Genomic DNA, 19,874 nt, shown 5'->3' with positions numbered 1-19,874 from the left:
ATGTTAGGAATATTAAAAATTTTAATAAATATTTGACCAAAAACCGAGCAAGGGATTCACATTTCTTTTGGAAACACCAGTAAAATGTTAACTTTTTGATTTTTCAATTTAACTTTTTTTTCTTAAAATAACCCAACTTTTTATCAAAAAGTCATTAAAAAAAATTTAAAAAAGACCACTGTATCAGATATTTGTTCAAATATTTAGGTCAAGTTTGGCATCTTCTAAAAAATTTAAAAAGTCATTATCTTATTTAAGTCACATCATTTTATTTAAGTTACATCATTTTTTTAACACATCGCTTCAAACTAACTCAAATTCAACTCATATTTTATAAAAAATCAAAAAGTACACTTATTTAGTCTTTCTAAACTTGACCTTAATAAAATTTTTAAGGCTTCTAACTTACACTCTTCACATGTGTGGAGCCCACAACTTTGTCGGACAAATAAAAAAAAGGTACAAACTACAAAGTGCACAACCTAAGACTGTCTGGTACCAGAATTTTGTGTGGAGGCCAGCTTTTTGGATATCATATCATTTGCTTTTGTTGATATAATTAGGTGCGTGTCGTTTGGAATTAGTTTTTTATTTTGATTTTGGGTAAATCATATTTTGCTTTCTTTATGTTGTTAACTCATTTTTTCACTTTTGACTCTTTATTTTTAAATTTTTTTATTTTATTTTAAAATTTATATAAAAATATATTACATATTATATTATTTGTCAAGGTTTGAGTAAATTTTTTTAATATTTTAATTAATTATTTTGAACTTTATATATTTACTTATACAGTGTTTGGTTAAAAAATTTGAAAAATAAAATGAAATTTTTTTTTTCTTTAGCAACACTATTTACTTTTCAAGTGTTTTTAATTTTTTTTAAAAAATCTAAAATATAAATAAAATTAATTAATTAAAATATTAAAAAATTGAAAATTATAAATAAATAAATAAATAAAACATTTTTAAGAATGTCAAATCAAACAGAGTGAATATATATGCTTGAAAAGTTACTGATTTTTATTTTTATATTTTTTTTACAAAATAATTTCAAATTTTCTTCAATTTTTTTTTTTACTTTTCAAGTGTATTTAAATTTAAAAAAAAAAAATCTAAAAAGTTAAAGAAACTTTAATTAAAATATCTAAAAATTCACTAAAAATTATAAAAAGGTTAAAAATTCAAAAAATATTTTTAAGAATTTCAAATCAAAATGAATATTAACTTTTTTTTTTTAAACTTTATTATTATTATTATTATTTTGACTGTTTGGATCAAAAGCTGAAATTTTTTTAGAGTCACACTACTAAACATTGCAAATAAAGACTTCTTACCCAACACAAGTCTTCCAATGCATGCCAAGCATTAAAATTGTTGCCCTGTTATTCCACAGTTTTTATGAATGATTAATGTACAAGTAATTTCATCACATTTATGCATCACAATGCTAAATTCTGGAAATGACTTCGTTCTCAAAATCACGGAGCGCACATGCAACCGGCTTACTTTTTAACCATAAATAAATAAATAACAAAATTTTTATTTTCTTATTTTTTTTTCCCCAGCAGCTGAAAATATACAAACTGCATGGCAATGAAGAAAGGATACCAGCAGAAACTAGATTCTCTGCTTCATCTCCACTCAATGTGGAATCACCTTCCTTTTCAATTGCTAAAATTAGTATCGAAACCATGCTTTTTGCCAAAGTTCTTTTACGTCAATGGCAAGCAAAGAAAGATGTTCTCAATAAAAAGAATCTTGTTCTAGTTGTGTTCACTGGTTTAAGTGTCTTTGATGTAAAGCATACTTGACAACTTCATAAAAGGTAACCACAATTCCAACCGACGGGCCAGCACGAGCAACACGAGGACCAACTCCTGTAAACAGCCCCTTCATCCCTCCATCCCTGATTCATGGCCCCATTGAGTTATAGAAAGCAAAATATATCAGCCAACAACTCTACTTTAACATAAAGAAATTATTCACAAGGAAAGACAAAATTCATGACAAATTAGAACCATTAACTATTGACTATATCTATAGCTTTTTACTAATACAAGATCTTGAGATCATGGCAGTTTTTAAATATGAAACAGTTAGATCTTGAGAGGCTATTTTTCACAGTTACACACCAGGGCAATTTCAGAAAGAGAAATATTGTGGCAAAACTTTATGTTCTGGTCTGTCCACTTTATATCATAGTATAGATGACTATTGGTCTTCATGCCAAAGCCAAGTGTAAGTGTAAGAATCCACAAGTTTGGAGGACCAAGGGCACATGCAAGGTATGATTTGAACATAATGCAGAAGTCATCGCATGCTACTGTTTTTCATTTACATGGCATTTAAAATACCCAACAATAATTGCTAGTACAACACCCACTAGTAAACCTGGTGATCTTAGGCATAATTGCCTGATAAGGAGGATTAGGTACTGCAAACAGGACCACCCCTTGGGAGAGCAGACAAACAAGTTTGCTTTTGAGCAGCGACCTTTTTTTAACTGGTCTGCTCATCCATCATATGGCACTCCATGTGTTTATTGTGATATAAAAAACCCAATAATGTGAACAGATTGTTACATACCTCCAGATTTCGAGCAATGTTTGTTTTGTGGTCATCTTCAATGCTCGGGTTGGATCGTTCTAAAATTACAAAAGGAAGACCATTTTAACAAACAGATTCAATAGAAGTAAAAATAATAAATCAAATAAGTCACTCGAGTCATTCTGACTCGTCAGAACTAATACTCAGTCAGTACTCTATTTTTTTGCAGGAATTCTATCATTATTTAACAATATATTGTAAGATTTCTGAATAATTTGTATATTCAATTGTGTTTGTTTACAAAGAGTTCATCAGTTTATGCAGCCTTAAATCCATGACTGAAAGAGAAAATACAAAGATTCGTATTTACACCATAATCTTGCCTAATTCCTAATATGCCATATATACACAATCATGCCATATATACAATATATTATTCTCACACCCCCGCTCAAACTAAGGTGTTTTAGCATAAAACACTGAGAGTTTGCTAAGAAGAAATTGAAACCGAGCGGTAGTGTGAGTCTTGGTGAAGAAGTTCGCAAGTTGCAAAGTTGAGGAGACGAAAGGAAGTGAGATAGAGCCAGACAGCAGATGCTGTCGGACAAAGTGACAATCAATCTCAGTGTGTTTTGTCCATTCATGGAAGACAGTATTGTAAGCAATCTGAATAGCACTACGGTTGTCACAACAGAGAGAGGTCAGAGAAGACTAAGGTACACCCAAATCAGAGAGAAGACAACGAAGCCAAACAAGTTCAACAGTAGCATGAGCCATAGTACGGTACTCAGCTTCGGTAGTAGAACGAGCAACAACAGTTTGTTTCTTGCTTTTCCAAGGAATCGCCAAGAAACATACAGAAACCAGAGATGGACTTGCGATTATTAACATCACCAACCTAATCAAAATCAACATAGGTCACCAAGTCTAAAGAGGAAATAGAGGACAACAGTAAGTCCTAGAAGATGGTACCCCGAAGATAACAAAGAATACGAACCAAAGCAGCCCAATGGGTAGAGCGAGGAATAGAAACGAACTGACTGACCACATGAACAGCATAAGCAAGATCACGGTGAGTGACAGTCAAATAAACTAAACAACCCACAAGCTCGCGATAGATCGTAAGATCATCTAGAGGGACACAATCAATAGAGTTGAGCTTCACATCAAGCTCAATAGGTGTATCAAAAACCTTAGAATCAGTAAGACCGGCACGGTGAATAACCTCATTAACATACTTGGCCTGAGACAGAAAATAGCTCTTTGGTGAAGAGGCAACCTCAATATCAAGAAAATACCGCAATAGACCCAGATCCTTCATTTCAAAGGTGCGGAAGAGATGTTGCTTGACCTCAGAGATTGCAAAAGAGTCAGAGTCAGAGTCAGAGCCAGTGATGATCATATCATCTACATAGAGTAGGAGAGCAACAAAACCAACCGACGTATGTCTTAGAAACAAGGCAGAGTCAGAAGCAGAAGGATGAAATCCAAGCTCGGTAACAGCAGTCTGAAAGCGATCTTACCAAGCACGGGGAGACTGCTTCAAACCATACAGAGCACATCGAATATGACAAACCTGCCCAGAGGAGTGGAAAAGACCAGGGGGAGGACGCATGTAGACCCCCTTAATGAGATGACCGTTCGAAAAGCATTCTTAACGTCTATCTAATAGAGAGGCCAATGTCGAATAGCAGCAATAGAAACAAAGTACGGGCAGTAGTCATCTTGGCAACCAAGCGAGTTTTGTAGCGCTCGAGAGAACCGTCAGAATGAGTCTTGACTTTATAGGCCCATTTGCAACCAACCAGATTCTTGCCAGCAGGTAAAGGAACCAACTCCCAAGTGTTAGTCTTCTGCAAGACAAACAACTTATCCTCCATAGCTTGAACCCAATTAGGATCCTGACAGGCCTCCGTGTAAGACTGAGATTCTGAAAAAGAATGCATGACAGACAAAAAAGTACGATAGGAAGCAAAAAAATATATATTAGACCAACCCAACCTGCTTGGAGGATGACGCTCACGAGTAGGATATCGGTGTGTAGTAAGATCAGAGTCATTATAAGCAGAAGGAGCAGTAACAGGAGTAGAGACAACTGGTGGTAGGGGAGCCTTGCGACGAGAATAGACCAACAACGGAGGGGAAGAAAAAACTGAAGGAGGAGAAGGAACCATGGGTGACGCAGACGGAAAAGTAGGAATAGCCTCAGGAGGAACAGTGGAGATGTACTCATTAGACGGGACCTCAGAAGGAAATGAGTCAATGTGAACCAAATTCTCTTTGGAGACGAGAGCAGTGAGAGGGGGAAGCTGAAAGTAATACAGACGTTCGAGAAAGGCAACATGACGGGAGACATAAAAGCGACGAGAGATAGGGTCGTAACAACGGTAGCCTTTCTAAATAAGACTGTAACCCAAAAAGACACACAAGATAGACTGAGCACTGAGTTTGGTTCTATCTTTACAGGGAAGGAAGACAAAACAAGTAGACCCAAAGACACGCAGAAAGGAATAATTACGAGATTGGGAATACAGAGCCTTATAAAGGAATTGACCAGAGAGTAAGGGAGTCGACATGCAATTAAGGAGGCAAGCAGCGGTAAGAACTGCCTTACCCCAAAATGGTGCCGGAACAAAGACAGAGAGAATGAGAGATCGAGTTGTCTCAAAGAGATGACAGTGTTTACGCTCAGTACGACCATTTTGGGCAGAAGTATCAGTATAAGAAGTTTGGTGAATGGTGCCCAATGTAGCCAAATACTCATAGAATTCAATTTTAAAGTATTCCCCACCCAAGTCAGACCGGAATATTTTAATTATGGCCCCAAACTGTGTAGTCATCATAGACTGAAAGGTACGATATATCTGGTAGAAGTTAGATTTATGAGTCATACGATAAACCCAGTTATAGCGGGTACAATCATCAACAAATGACACATAGTACACAGAACCCCTTTTAGTGAGAATAGGAGAAGGTCCCCAGACATCAGCATGTACAAGAGAAAAAGGAGAAGCAGAAATATAAGTACTGTCATTAAAAGGCAAAGCTATCATTTTAGCAAATTTACATCCTCGACACTCATTAATTTGACTGGGAGAAACTTTACCTAACAATCCTAACTGAGCTAAGCGAGAATGCCATAAATAAATGACCTAAGCGAGAATGCCATAAATAAAACTGACTCGACTGAGAATCTAACTGAAAAGATACAAGTGTAACGGAGGAGATAAATAGAGGAAGATGCAGGCTTTCCACCACATAGAGATCTCTAACTTTACGGCCGAGCCCAATCTGCTTCTTGGACACCCGATCTTGCATACAACAGACAGAAGAAGAAAAGATAACATCAAAACCAGAAACATCAAGCTGACTGAAAGAAAACAAGCTAACAGACAGTTGAGGAACATAAAAAACAGAGGGAATAGTAACAGCAAACATGGCAGAGGATAAGACAGACTCAATAGATAGGACAGACATACCAGACCCATTAGCAGTATTAATAGTAATAGGAAAGGGAGGGAGGAGACAGCTTTGGAGTAAGGAAAGGTAAGGAGTCATATGATGAGAGGCACCATAATAAAAAAGCCAAACAGAGGAAGGAATACCTGAAGAGAACCCAAGCAAACTTGAATAAAGAGATGTGAGAGCCGAGGCGGATAAAGATGACTGAGAGGTGGACCAGAGATGCTATAGTTGGGCAATCTAGGCACTCAAGGAAGCCAAGTCAGGATCAGAAACCAGAGCAGTTGCAGTATAAGCAGTAGGAGGGCAAAAAGTACTCGGAGCAAGACCTTGGAATTGTGGCTGAGACGGCTGAGAAAACAGAGCAGACTGACGGCCTTTCTTGGGATAGTTGTACTTCTAATGGCCCTTCTGATGGCAAAAAGTACATTCATCAGAGGCTAGTGGCCCCTTCTTGGGCTTTGCAGTGGCCTGAAGCTGATAAGGGGGATTCAACAACAGAGAGGGTTGAGTAGGAGCCAAGAAGACAGATGGAGACAGAGTCTGACTGGCTGTCTTAAGACGGGTTTCCTCAGAGAGGAGCTCACGAACAATAGCATCCATAGAGGGAAGAGTTGACCGATGAAGAATGCCACCATGAATAGCCTCATACTGAGGGAAAAGAGCCGTTAAGAACTGCACTAAACGACCCTGCTCCCGAAACTCAACATGAGTGTCTAGTACCTTGAGGCTAGGTGGCTTCATGAGAGCCAATTAATCCCAGAGACCTGTCATCTCCTATGTTACACGAACTCTTTGAAATTTCGGAGGTACCCGTGTCGACACGACACGACACGGGTACAGGTGCGGGATACGGCCGGGATACGGCTCATCACAAATGGATACGGCTATGTTTTGCCCTACATACAGAAGCAACGAAATAGCCCTAAATACAGAAGAGAGGAAAGAGGAAAGAGCAAGAACCTGGTCGCCGACTTCTCTCTAGTCGCAGGCTTCGATCTCACCCCAATCGATCCTTCACTCTTGATCTCATCTCATGTTCTTTCGTCTCTCGATCTCCTCTTCTCTCCCGTACTGCTCTCGATCTACCATATTTGTCTATCTATTCGTATATCTATCTATTATTATAATAACTATAATAATATATAATAATAATAATAATAACTGTTAATAATTATAATAATAACTATTATTATTATATATTATATATTATATAATAATTATTATATAACATATAATATATTTATAAGATAATATATACTTATATATATTAATAAAAAATAAATAAATGCATGCATGTAAAATAAAATAAAAAAATTTAATTAGAACACATTGTTTAAAAAATATAATAAATAAATTAAATAATTTATGTATATTAAAATAAAAATATTACAAAAAATATATATATAGTATAACTCATCTTCATAGATTTTTATTTGTTATTTATATAATATAACTCATCTTCATATAATAAATATATATATATATTTTTAAAATTATTTAACGTATCCCCGTACCCGTATCCAAATTTGGATACATATCCATGTATCCTTAATTTTTAATTTTAAAGTGTCCGACCCCTAGATACGCACCCGCACCCGATACTCGTACCCGAGTCCGTGTAACATAGGTCATCTCAATATAAAAATCCTGAATAGTCTGATCCCGCTAACGAGCACTCTAAATAGCTGTTTCCAACTCATATCACTTGGCAAAGTTGAACTGTTGATAAACACCCAGTAAATAATCCCACACCTCCTTGGCAGTACTGTATTTAGAAAACATCATTTCAATACGGTTATCCACAGAATTATGAAACAAAGTCAGAACTTGGGCATTATCACAATCCTAAGTATCACAGGAAGTCAAATATCCTTCCGCCTTTGGATCCAATGAACGAGGAATAGAACCAGAAACATAACCTCATTTTTTCTGACTAAGAAGAAAGTTCTTTATAACACTACCCGAATAGGCATAATTGTCACCAGTGAGTTTGCACTTGATGGCTTGATTTTTAGTTTCCGACATTATAATAAAACAGAAACTTTGGGGGTTGTAGTGTAATAAACCTAAAATAGGATGTTTAAGTGTAATACCCAAGCAATCTAAGAGCAATACTGAGAACCACCGAATAAAACGAGAACCATAGAGAAAGACTTCGAGAACCAGAGAGAGACGGAAGGAGATTGAAGTTGAGAGAGACAAACCACAAAGACGAAGCAGTCTGAGAGCAATACTGAGAACCACCGAACAAAATTGCGAACAGAGGTAAAGAGAGAGAGTTACGATTCTGATGTTCACGAACCAGAAACTAGGTGGGTCATGAGGTAGATGGGTTCGAGTTTGCGAATGGAAACAAAGTTAGGAACAAGAACTTCACCAGAAGAGATGGGTCGTGATTCCAATAGGTGGGTCACGTTTCTAACGAGATCAGACGCTGATAGTGAGCACAACTTTGCAGGCTGATTAGGGTTTTCAAACACGGCTCTGATACCATGTAAGATTTCTGAATAAATTGTATATTCAATTGTGTTTGTTTACAAAGAGTTCATCAGTTTATATAACCCTAAATCTATAATTGAAAAAGGAAATACAAAGATTCCTATTTACACCATAATCTTGCCTAATTCCTAATATGCCATATATACACAATCATGCCATATATGCAATATATTATTCTTGCATATATATACATCATGTTAAAGACTAACACCAAGAGTTTCACAAGATGGCAGGCATATACTCCACAAGTTTCTTCATGAAGGTCAAGAAAAAATAATGTAAAAGCATTTCAATCAAGTCATGCGTTCAGGACACTTGATAATGGGATTCCCACTTGTCACTTCAGCTACCAAATATGTACTCTTTTGCTGCATTTGTTTCACAGATAGAATTACGAGGTCCTCGGATAATTTTTGTCCTTGCACATCAATAACGGAACTATTTTCTAATTCTATTTAGTACCATCCAGTACTTGGTTCGCACAGGATAATGGATGAGATAAAGCATGCCCCATGCATTTATTGTTGTCGGATCTTGTGCCAGCTTATACCACCATCTATCTTATCCTGGGATTATTAATCCCACTCATCCCATGAGATTATTTTATCCAAAATTGATTGGATACAAGAACGTGTGCACACCCAATGGGTGTGTTGTTAAAAACTCAAGAAATTATAAATTTTGAAATCGGTAGTTACATAGCGGCAATTTAGGAATGAGAAGTGTGACAAAGCTTCATAAGGGTGTTCACACCAAATGGATACACTTTATACAATAGTATAGATAGTATAGATATGTCTCACTTTTTGGTCACCCTCCAAACCAAACTAAGCCTTGATGTCTCCATTAGTAAACATTAACTGACTCTACTGACTAGAGGTCATTGGGTGGTAAAAAGGTCAAAACCCAAACAACCATTCTTTGAGGGCTTCATTGGCCAGAAAAAAGGTAAAAGTATGACATATTTATTAATGAACCTTAAATGACTTCAAGAATGAGATCACCAATTCAAGTTTGAGGACAACTGGAATGCATTTTTGTACGAGAGACTTGGTATGAGAAACTGCACTAAACAATGACAAGTCGTGCGGGACCTGTAGAGAACCCATATGGGTGAGAGTTGAGGCATCTTGAGAGAGAGAGAGAAAAGGGAGGTTCTAACATACATAGAACAACAGAGCCTCTAAGTTGAAAGAGGTAATCACTTCAAGGTGAAAGAGACAAAGGCCTCCTATTTATCAGAGGACCCAATGTTTTAAAACCGGACCGGTGAACGAACCGGAAAAGGGGATCGAGTGGACGGGTCACCGGTTCAACCGTCGGGTTGAACCAAAATCGAACCGTGACGTAATAAATATATTAAAATTATATTTAAATAAAAATATAAGTAATAAAATTATAAATTAAAAATATTAAATTATATTAAATATTTCTCTTAATATTTTTTTTACTGAAAAATATAATAATATATTTTAAAATATTATTAATTTTAATTTTGGAAAATGAAATCAAATATTCAATATTCCCTCCATATGATTTTAATTCAAATAATTTGATTGAAAGAAGAGCAAAAATTTTGAAGGGATATCAAAATTTCAATATTCCCTCCAATACATTTGATTGAATCCCACATGGATTTCTTGAGATTTTTTGAAAGAATTTTTTTTCTTATAAATAGATAGAGACTTTCACAATAATTTCAAGCTTTTAATGAGATTCCTTACAAGAGAAGACCCTTGAAAGAGAGTTTTCAATTAAAATTTTCTTATATTCTTATATAAAACCAAATCAAACCAAACCAAACCAAACCTTAAGTCCCATTAAATAGGATCGGCTACATGAATCATTTTTCTCCACGCGGCTCTATCAAAGGTCATATCATTAGCCAAATTAAGTAGATCCATATCTCTATTTACAACGCTAGTCAACGTTAATCTAGGCCTACCCGGTCCCCTAACACTTCCATCTACCGTCACTGTATCGCATCTCTTCACTACTGCCTTTGTTAGTCTCCGTTGAATATGATCAAACCATCTCAATCGATTCTCTCTCAACTTATCTTCTATCGGGGCTACTCCTACCCATTCCCGAATACACTTATTCCTAATTATGTCCTCTCTAGTCTTGCCACACATTCACCTTAGCATCCTCATCTCAGTCATATTCATCTTATCTACATGTTGTTTCTTAGTTGCCCAACACTTCGTTCCATACAACATCGCTGGTCTAATAGCCGTTCTATAGAATTTACCTTTTAGTCTAGTGGGTATTCATTTATTGCACAGTACCCCAAACGCACTTCTCCACTTACTCCATCCCGCCTTTATCCTATAGGCCACATCCGCATCAATCTCCCCCGCCGTTGTGATAATTGACCATAAATAACGAAAATGTTCACTCTTAGACAGTTCTTGGTTCTTGTTAAATGTATAGATGAGAAGAAGAAGAAGAAGAAGAAGGAATAGAACAAGAGAAAACTGTTGTAGATTATTGATTCAAAACTTAGGGTTTCCCCCTTACACACAACTACTTATACTAATAAGAATAATACATAAAGACCAAACTACCCCTAACACTTAACACTCCCCCTCAAGTTGGTGCAAAGATGTTTCTCATGCCCAACTTGCAACAAATAAAGTGAAAGACTTTACTACTAAGACCCTTAGTAAAAACATCCGCCAGTTGATCTTTAGACTTAACAAAAGACATACATATCACACCCTTATTCAATTTCTCCTTAATGAAATGTCTGTCAATCTCAATATGCTTAGTCCGGTCATGTAGAACAGGATTATGTGCAATACTAATAGCAGCCTTGTTGTCGCAATACAAAGTCATGGGACCACTCCAATCAAGCCCTATATCACTCAACAAAGATTGAAGCCACATTAGTTCACATGTTCCATGTGCCATAGCCCTGTACAGCTTCAGCACTAGATCTAGAAACGACCCCCTGCTTCTTACTACGCCATGTGACTAGATTTCCCCCTACAAAAGCACAATAACCAGATGTAGAGCGTCGGTCATCTATAGAGCCTGCCCAATCTGCATCTGTGAATGCTTCCAACCTCAAGTGACCATGATTAGAGAACAAAATTCCTTTTCCAGGGGCAGATTTAAGGTACCTCAAAATGCGATAGACTGCATCCAAATGAGGTACACGAGGATCATGCATAAACTGACTCACTATTCCAACTGCATAGGCAATATCTGGACGAGTATGAGAGAGATATATCAGTCTTCCCACAAGTCTTTGGTACCTTTCCTTCTCCACAGGCTCACCAATTCCACTACAAAGATGATGATTAGTCTCAATTGGTGAATCAGCTGGTCTGCAGCCCAACATGCCCGTTTCCTCAAGAAGATCTAAAATGTACTTCCTTTGAGAAATAAAGATGCCTTTGTCAGATCTAGCAACTTCAATCCCAAGGAAGTATCTCAATGGACCAAGTTCTTTTATCTCAAACTCCTTGGCTAACTGCATCTTGAGATGGGTCACCCCCTCCTCATCATTACCTGTCATAACTATGTCATCCACGTATACAATAAGCACTGTTACCTTATGTACATTGCGTTTGACAAACAAGGTGTGATCCACATTGCTTTGCTGATACCCAAATCCCAGCATTGCCTTGAGGAATCTACCAAAACAGGCTTTAGGAGATTGTTTCAAACCGTACAAAGCCTTCTTTAATCTACAAACCTTTCCAACTGTAGACTGAGATGAGAATCCTGGAGGTACATCCATATATACCTCCTCCTCCAAATCCCCATGAAGAAAAGCATTCTTCACATCTAGTTGTTGTAGAGACCATCCCAAATTAGCCGCACATGACAGAATAGCTCGAATGGAATTCATCTTTGCTACCGGGGCAAAAGTTTATTGATAATCTATTCCATATGTTTGGGTAAATCCCTTGGCCACTAGTCTTGCTTTGTACCGTTCAATCGTCCCATCTGCATTGTGCTTAATGGTGAACACCCACTTACATCCGACTGGGCGTTTCCCATTTGGAAGAGACACCAACTCCCATGTGTTATTTTTACTCAAAGCTTGCATCTCTTCTACCATAGCTACCTTCCACTTAGGATCATTGATGGCTTCTTTCCAACCCTGCGGAATATACACAGAAGAAAAGAACGAAACAAAAGCACGATACGTAGAAGACAACGAATCATATGACACGAATTTAGAAATAGAGTGTTGAGCACAAGCTCTAACCCCCTTTCTGAGAGCAATAGGAAGACTCAAATCATCCGTAATAGGACCATCAACAACAGGTGAAGAAATGAGATGAGGATCATTACCTGAAGAGTTAGTGGAAACTGGGTGTGGAACTGGCATAGGAGATGATGATTGACTTGGTGGCACAAGAGAAGCCGGCTCTTTCTGACGCCGTGAATAAGTCTTAAGATCAGCTCTGTCCAAACGACCACCGATATCCGACTCCTCATCAACAGAACTCCTAGGCTCCCCCTCACCACAAATAACAGCCCGTTGAGGAGGAAGGAAAAAAGACAACTCATGCTGATATGATGCCGTCTCATCCACAATCTCATCGATACCATGCTCCCCCTGAGGAGATGGCAAAGGACCAGGAAAAAAAGACTCAGATTCACGGAAGGTGACATCCATACTAACATACAACCTATGAGAGTGAGGGTCATAGCATTTGTAGCCTTTCTGAGTAGCAGAATAACCAAGAAAGACACACCGGACAGCCTTAGGATCAAGCTTCCCACGAGTCCGAGGTTGAAGATGAACAAAACAGACACTACCAAAAACTCGAGGCGGAAGAGAAGAAGTGGGATACGTCACAGGAAGAAGCTCAAGAGGAATGTGGAAGTGGAGGACACTAGAGGGCATACGGTTAATAAGATAAGCCGCGGTAAGAACCGCATCCCCCCAAAAGGACTTAGGAACGTTCATGGTAAACAAGAGAGAGCAAGCAACCTCAAGTAGATGGCCATTCTTACGTTCAGCAACTAGTCTGATAAAGAATGCCATGGTCGTCGAGGTATGCCCGGAAAGCGCCATCAACATACTCAGTCCCATTATCACTCCTAAGAATTTTGATAGTAGCATTGAAGAGATTGGATACCATTTTATGAAAACTTTTGAAGCATGAGAAAACTTCATTTTTTGTACGAAGTAAATAAAGCTAAGTCACACGGGAATAACAATCAATGAATGTGACAAACCATCGATAACCAGAGGTAGAAACAACAGGGGAAGGACCCCACACATCGGTATGAATAAGCATAAAAGGAAAAGTACTTCTTTTATTAATTGAAGGATAACAAGTACGTTTATGCTTAGCAAGCTCACAAACATCACAAACAAAGTTATTCCTAGGACAATCACGAACTAATAAAGGAAAAAGTTTCTCTAAAATGCTAAAGGAAGGATGCCCCAAACGGCGATACCACTGATGAAGGAGACGAAGGGAGGAGCCAGAAGTGCATTGAAGAGCCTGAGAGGACAAAGGTGAGGCAGGCATGGCATCCAGAAAGTACAGACCACTTTGTGCTCTACCACTGCCAATCATTTTCCCCGTAGCCAGTTCCTGAAAGACACAATGAGTCGGAAAAAAGGTTACAGAGCAATTGAGAGCAGTAGTAAGGCTACTAACAGAAAGTAAGTTAGTTGAAAAATTAGGAACATGAAGAACAGATGAAAGCGAAAGTAAAGAGGTGCAACGAACAGAACCCTTGTCGGAGATAGAAGATAAAGTGCCATCAGCCACTCTAACCTTATCTCACCCAGAACTAGGTGAATAAGAATGGAAAAAACTAGAAGTACCCGTCATGTGATCGGTAGCACCGGAATCAATGATCCAAGGAGACGACGAAGAAGCACTGAGGGCACTAGCAGAAATACCTGTGTGAGCAAAGTTGGAAGAGGCAGAAGAGGAAAGAGCTAAGGCAGATGAAGAATCAAGTCGAGCCATCAAACGTCTGAGAGTGTGAAGCTCATCCGGGGAAATAGAACTAGCATCATTCGAGGCACTAGCAGTAGTCTCAGAAATATGTGCTTGAGGACGAACACCACCACACGACCACGGCCTCAAGTAGGGCGGCCATGCAGCTTCCAACAGTGTTCTTTATCATGTCTATCTTTCCCACAATACTCACACTTCAACCGGTCCCGATCAACCAATGGACCCTTACCACCACCTGGAGGCAGAAAAGGTGGAGCATCACGTGACTTGGGGCCGACAACCATCGCTGACCGATCCAGAACAGGAGCATGCACCATAGCACTACGACGACTCTCCTCCTGCTGAACCAGGGCATAAGCCTCACGCAATGTAGGAAACGGAGAGCGACCCAACACCTGAACCCGTATCTGATCATACTCCAAATTCAGACCAGCAAGAAAGTCATACACCCGCTCCTTCTCCACAGCCTGCTGAAACATAGTGGCATCCTTGGAGCAAACTGGCTGGAAACTCTGGTAGAAATCTAGCTCTTGCCACAAACCACTCAACTCAGCATAGTAGACTGCCAGAGAGCGATCTTTCTGATCCAAACCCCTAATCGTCTTACGCAATTCATAGGCCTGTGCATCATTCCCTTGTTGAGAATACATTTGAGAGGCAGCTATCTAGATCTTGTGAGCAGTATCTATCAAGAGAAAAGTCCGACTAATGGTGGGCTCCATAGAATTAATGAGCCAGGTCATAACTAAAGCATTCTCAGAAATCCATTGAGCAGATAAAGTACTATCCTCAGTAGGTGGCTGGGTACTACTACCAGTAATATAGCCAGTCAAACGCCGGGCGACAATCGCAAGACTATAGGAGCGGGACCAAATCAAGTAATTAAAACCATTAAGTTTGACCGGACTAATCTGGAGAGAAGGACTATCACCAAGAGTCAGACCACGACTCAGTCCACTCTCTTCCTTGCCCTTAGAGTCCTGACCCAAGCTGTTTGCCATGAGATAAGAAAAGAGGGTGCAAAAAACACAAGCCGGATATCAAACAAGTTCACAAATCACCCAACCAGCACACCAAACACCTTCTAAGGCTAAAACAGTCCAAAAGAAGCCCAGAATAGAGCAACCAGATCAATTACTAGTCAGAAAACCGAAGCAGAGCATCTGAATAGCGATAAAAATCCAAGATAGGGCCAAAATACATCAAACCAGGGACAACAAACCCCTCTAGGGTTCCAGTCGACTCCCAAGGATAGGAGAAGAAGGGACAAAACCAGAAAAAAGAGGGTCAAACAGTGATTTTTGAAAAATCACCCAATTTTGACGAAAAATCAAAAAAATTAGAAAATTCAACCAATAATGACCAAACAATCAAAATGAGATTATAGGGTGATTACCCATTAAATTTCGAGCATACTGTAAATTTTTTTTTTTTTTTTTTTTTTTTTTTTTTTTGGGCTATAACAGACGTACCAGGAACAATATGGGGCTCTAAGGAACAATCTTCAAGGAGGAAGATAGTGCTCTGATACCATGTTAAATGTATAGATGAGAAGAAGAAGAAAAAGAAGAAGAAGGAATAGAACAAGAGAAAGCTGCTATAGATTATTGATTCAAAACTTAGGGTTTCCCCCTTACACACAACTACTTATACTAATAAGAATAATACATAAAGACCAAACTATCCCTAACACTTAACACTTCTCAATCTTCACTTCTCCTCTGCTTTCATTATTACTATTACTAAATTTACACTTCATGTACTCTGTTTTAGTTAAGAAAAAAAGAATAAATAAAAAAAAAGTTAGAAGAAATTTAAAAAAAAACAAAATTTTCAGTTTCATCTACTCGGTGAACCGGCTTTTAGGTTGACCGATTCGCCGGTTCAACCGCCGGTTTTCCCCGTTCTCTCTAAATAGGCCGATTTTTAGCTTCGAACGGTTTAGAGGGTATATCCGGACTGGAACTCCGACTGGTCGACGGTTCAATCGGTGACCGGTCCGATTTTCAAAACCATGAGAGGACCAAGCCATGAAGGCCAACTAATGGATCATGCCCTAGTGCCTAGTCTAGTTAGGGGGGGAAATGACAATTTTGCCAGCCTACTATAAGCTCTCAGAACCCACTACAATATTCCACGTGTGGAGAGAAATATAAATCATGACAATTACACAGGTCTCTTTCACTCATGAATTATGATTATATCATTCTTCTCAATTTCAACACTGAAATGATAGTTAATGCAGAACTTGGATAACATAAATGTGTGCTAAAAAGCTCGGTTTAGAGAAACAACCTCAATCTGCCGCCGAGTTTTTGCAACATCTAAGGGACATGTAGCAGCAGCTGCAAGGCTTCCAGCAAAAAATCCAGCACAGAAGTTTGCCCCCAGGATATTGGCTGCACAGATTTCATCACCCATTAGACCAAATGTTCTTCTCCTGATCTGCACAGGAGCAAAAGAAATCACATAAAGTTGAATCCTTATTGCCCAATTAAATCATTGAGTAAGAACCACAATTATCCCAGTGCTTCATAAAAGAATGAAATCTCACAGGCTCAAGGGTTGACCAGCAGATGGCAGAGAAAGGAACGTCACGTGCAAGTTGTGCTCCAAGGCCTGTCCACAAGAGGCGGTAGCTTTGCACTGCCCAATGAAAGTATGTTATCAGAAACAGAAGCTAAGCAACCAAATGCAAATAATGAGATCGAGATTCCTTTTTCTTTCTTTGTTTCTTAGGTAGTGGATGAGAATATTAAATCAAAACAGAGATCTGTTGAAACAGTGTCTCATACTTGCAAGTTCTGACATAAAAGCTACAAATTAATAGTTGGGACTTGTTCAATGAGCAACTAAAAAAAAATTACATTTTTAAAGAGTGGAGCTTGGAAAGTCATTAGAGAAATACAATCTACTCTGAATATTTTTCCATGTAAAATATCTTAAGATGAGCAATTGTGGATGTCAAGAAAAGATATATAATATTGAAACGTCAGCCATGCACCAAAATATATATTTGAACTCTTAACCTCAGAGTGTTACTTTCACCCAACATTAAAGGAATTATTGGTTCTACTACTTGCTACCTGTGCATCTCAATGAGCAAAATATATATTTGAACTCTTAATTTGTTTAAGAGGATCCAGAACTATTATGCAAAATGAAAGGTTCTATACTCTATCAACTATCCTAACAAGTTTTTATGCTAAAATCTATAGCTGATCTTCGAAACATATTTTATGATAACTACGAAATTATTGAATCCACCAAAAATAAAACGTTGACCACTGAGAAGAATTGGCCTGAACTAGTGATCAGATAGTAATTCGGAACATGGGTAATGAGTATGGCCGCTTCATTAGTCAGCCAAAATTTGAATATGCTTATTAATAGATTACGATCAATTATGTTGTTTCTTGCAGAAAACCTTTAAAATTTGAATCCAGTGGTCAGCTTACTGTTTTGACGGCTGTTTCCGCTCCCAACTGGGGAGACGATCCCAGACAATGTCTTAAAAACTCCTGAAGGCTTCACACCACCTTGAGCTTCTTTGAATGCCTAAAGCCAAAAGAATTTCAAACTAGAATTACAAAATTTAGCAAAAAACTAATATGGCAATCAAAAAAGTTATCTCCAGCAAAGGTAGTAAAGGAAGAAGTCAAATCCTTTTTTTATCATAGCATCCAATATCAAAATTTGGCAGGGGTTCATCCAAAAATTAGAAGTTTCTAAGTATATATTGCCTTTACAAATTTCAGAACTGAAAAAAAGAAAAGGAAAAGATAAAAAAACTGAATAAAAAAAACTGAGTATACACAAAACCATAGATTAACGTTTGGGAACAGACTAATTTAGTAACTTTTTTGCTATTTGGCTAAAATATGAGCTAAAAAAAACTAGTATGTTTGGGATGACTTTTTGGCTTTTTACGAAAAGATGTGCAAAAAGTAGAGAGAAAAGAGAATCTTTGACTTTTTGGTATGGGTTGTTGGCTTTTTGGCTAATTTAGTAACTTTTTGGCTTTTTGGCTAAACCAATCGCTTCCCAAACGAGGCCTAACTAAAAACAGGGCTGGTTCCATTAATTCAATGTGCTAGAAGGGTGAGTTAGATACAAACCTAACCCTTAGCATTATTTGTGCAAAGTAACTACTCTTGGACTTGAAATCACGTAGGACTGCAAATGAACTAAGCTGTTCGCGAGCTTGGCCCGACTCAGTAAGGGATCAATGTGTTACGTAAATAAACGAGCTCAAGCCAAACTTTTAGGTTCATTTAATAAACGAGCCGAGCTCAAACTTGCTCGTTTATTATTTATTTAAATGCTGGAAATTGTGTTCATGCATATAATATGATAGTGGTGTTGGTGGTAGATAGTGGCATGTATAGAATATGATAGTGGTGTTGGTGGTAGATAGTGGTATGTATAGAATATGATAGTGGTGTTGGTTGTAGATAGTGGCATGTATAGAATATGATAGTGGTGTTGGTGGTAGATAGTGGCATGTATATAATATGATAGTGGTAGATAGTGGTAATATATAATATGTAAGTGGCATATAATGGGTTATGATGATGTTTGTAATATCTCCTATATAAGGAGTGTCATTTGGTCTTGTAAGATAAGAAGTTTTGAATATAACTGAAATATATTCCTTCTTCCTCATATTTTCGGAGTTCTTCTTCTTCATATTTTCTAAGTTGGTATCAGAGCAACAAAAAACACAGCAGCCCTAAAACCGTCATAACCATGTCGGAAGTCACGTCCGGAACCACTTCAACCCCTGTCGCTGCCATTCCGGTGAAAACGTCCAACTCTCACTCTGTCCAAATCACCACCATCCGCCTAAATGGTGATAATTTTCTCCGCTGGTCACAATCTGTCCGGATGTATATCCGTGGGCAAGGAAAGATCGGTTACATCACTGGTGACAAGAAGGCTCCTGCTGTTAATGATCCGTTGTTCGACAATTGGGACGCTGAAAACTCCATGGTTATGACATGGTTGGTCAATTCCATGGAGGAGGATATAAGCTCTAATTACATGTGCTATACTACTGCACAAGAATTGTGGGATAATGTTAGTCAGATGTATTCTGACCTAGGAAATCAATCTCAATTTTTCGAATTAACTTTGAAGTTGGGAGAGATTCGTCAAGGAGATGATTCCGTCACCAAATATTTCAATTCGTTGAAAAGGTTGTGGCAGGATCTTGACATCTTCAACACATACGAATGGAAATCGGTTGACGACTGCAACCACCACAAGAAAACTGTGGAAGACAGCCGTATTTACAAGTTTCTTGCCGGCCTCAACATTGAGTTCGATGAAGTGCGAGGAAGAATTATTGGCAGACCTCCTCTCCCATCCATTGGCGAAGTATTTGCTGAAGTCAGAAGGGAAGAGAGCCGAAGGAGCG

General features: G+C 38.1%; 1 protein-coding gene across 2 annotated transcripts in view; it reads right to left on the bottom strand.

Annotated features, from left to right (window-relative positions):
- Positions 1-1,348: 1,348 nt before the first annotated feature.
- The window catches only part of LOC114260761 (mitochondrial carrier protein MTM1), a 30,133-nt gene continuing 11,607 nt past the window's right edge, over positions 1,349-19,874 (bottom strand). The window contains exons 6-10 of one of the 2 annotated variants that reach the window (XM_028200946.2): positions 17,914-18,013; positions 17,010-17,101; positions 16,751-16,900; positions 2,589-2,647; positions 1,349-1,908 (exon numbers count right to left, since the gene is read on the bottom strand). In XM_028200946.2, coding sequence (XP_028056747.2) covers positions 1,776-1,908; positions 2,589-2,647; positions 16,751-16,900; positions 17,010-17,101; positions 17,914-18,013 — 534 coding nt within the window. In that variant the 3' untranslated portion in view covers positions 1,349-1,775. The remainder of the gene's footprint in view (positions 1,909-2,588; positions 2,648-16,750; positions 16,901-17,009; positions 17,102-17,913; positions 18,014-19,874) is intronic. The other variant, XM_028200949.2, reaches the window with a different exon arrangement.

This window comes from Camellia sinensis, chromosome 2, assembly GCF_055761805.1.
Source record: "Camellia sinensis isolate YWXY chromosome 2, ASM5576180v1, whole genome shotgun sequence".
Classification (NCBI taxonomy): domain Eukaryota; kingdom Viridiplantae; phylum Streptophyta; class Magnoliopsida; order Ericales; family Theaceae; genus Camellia; species Camellia sinensis.
This window is presented reverse-complemented; position numbering and strand designations above follow the sequence as displayed.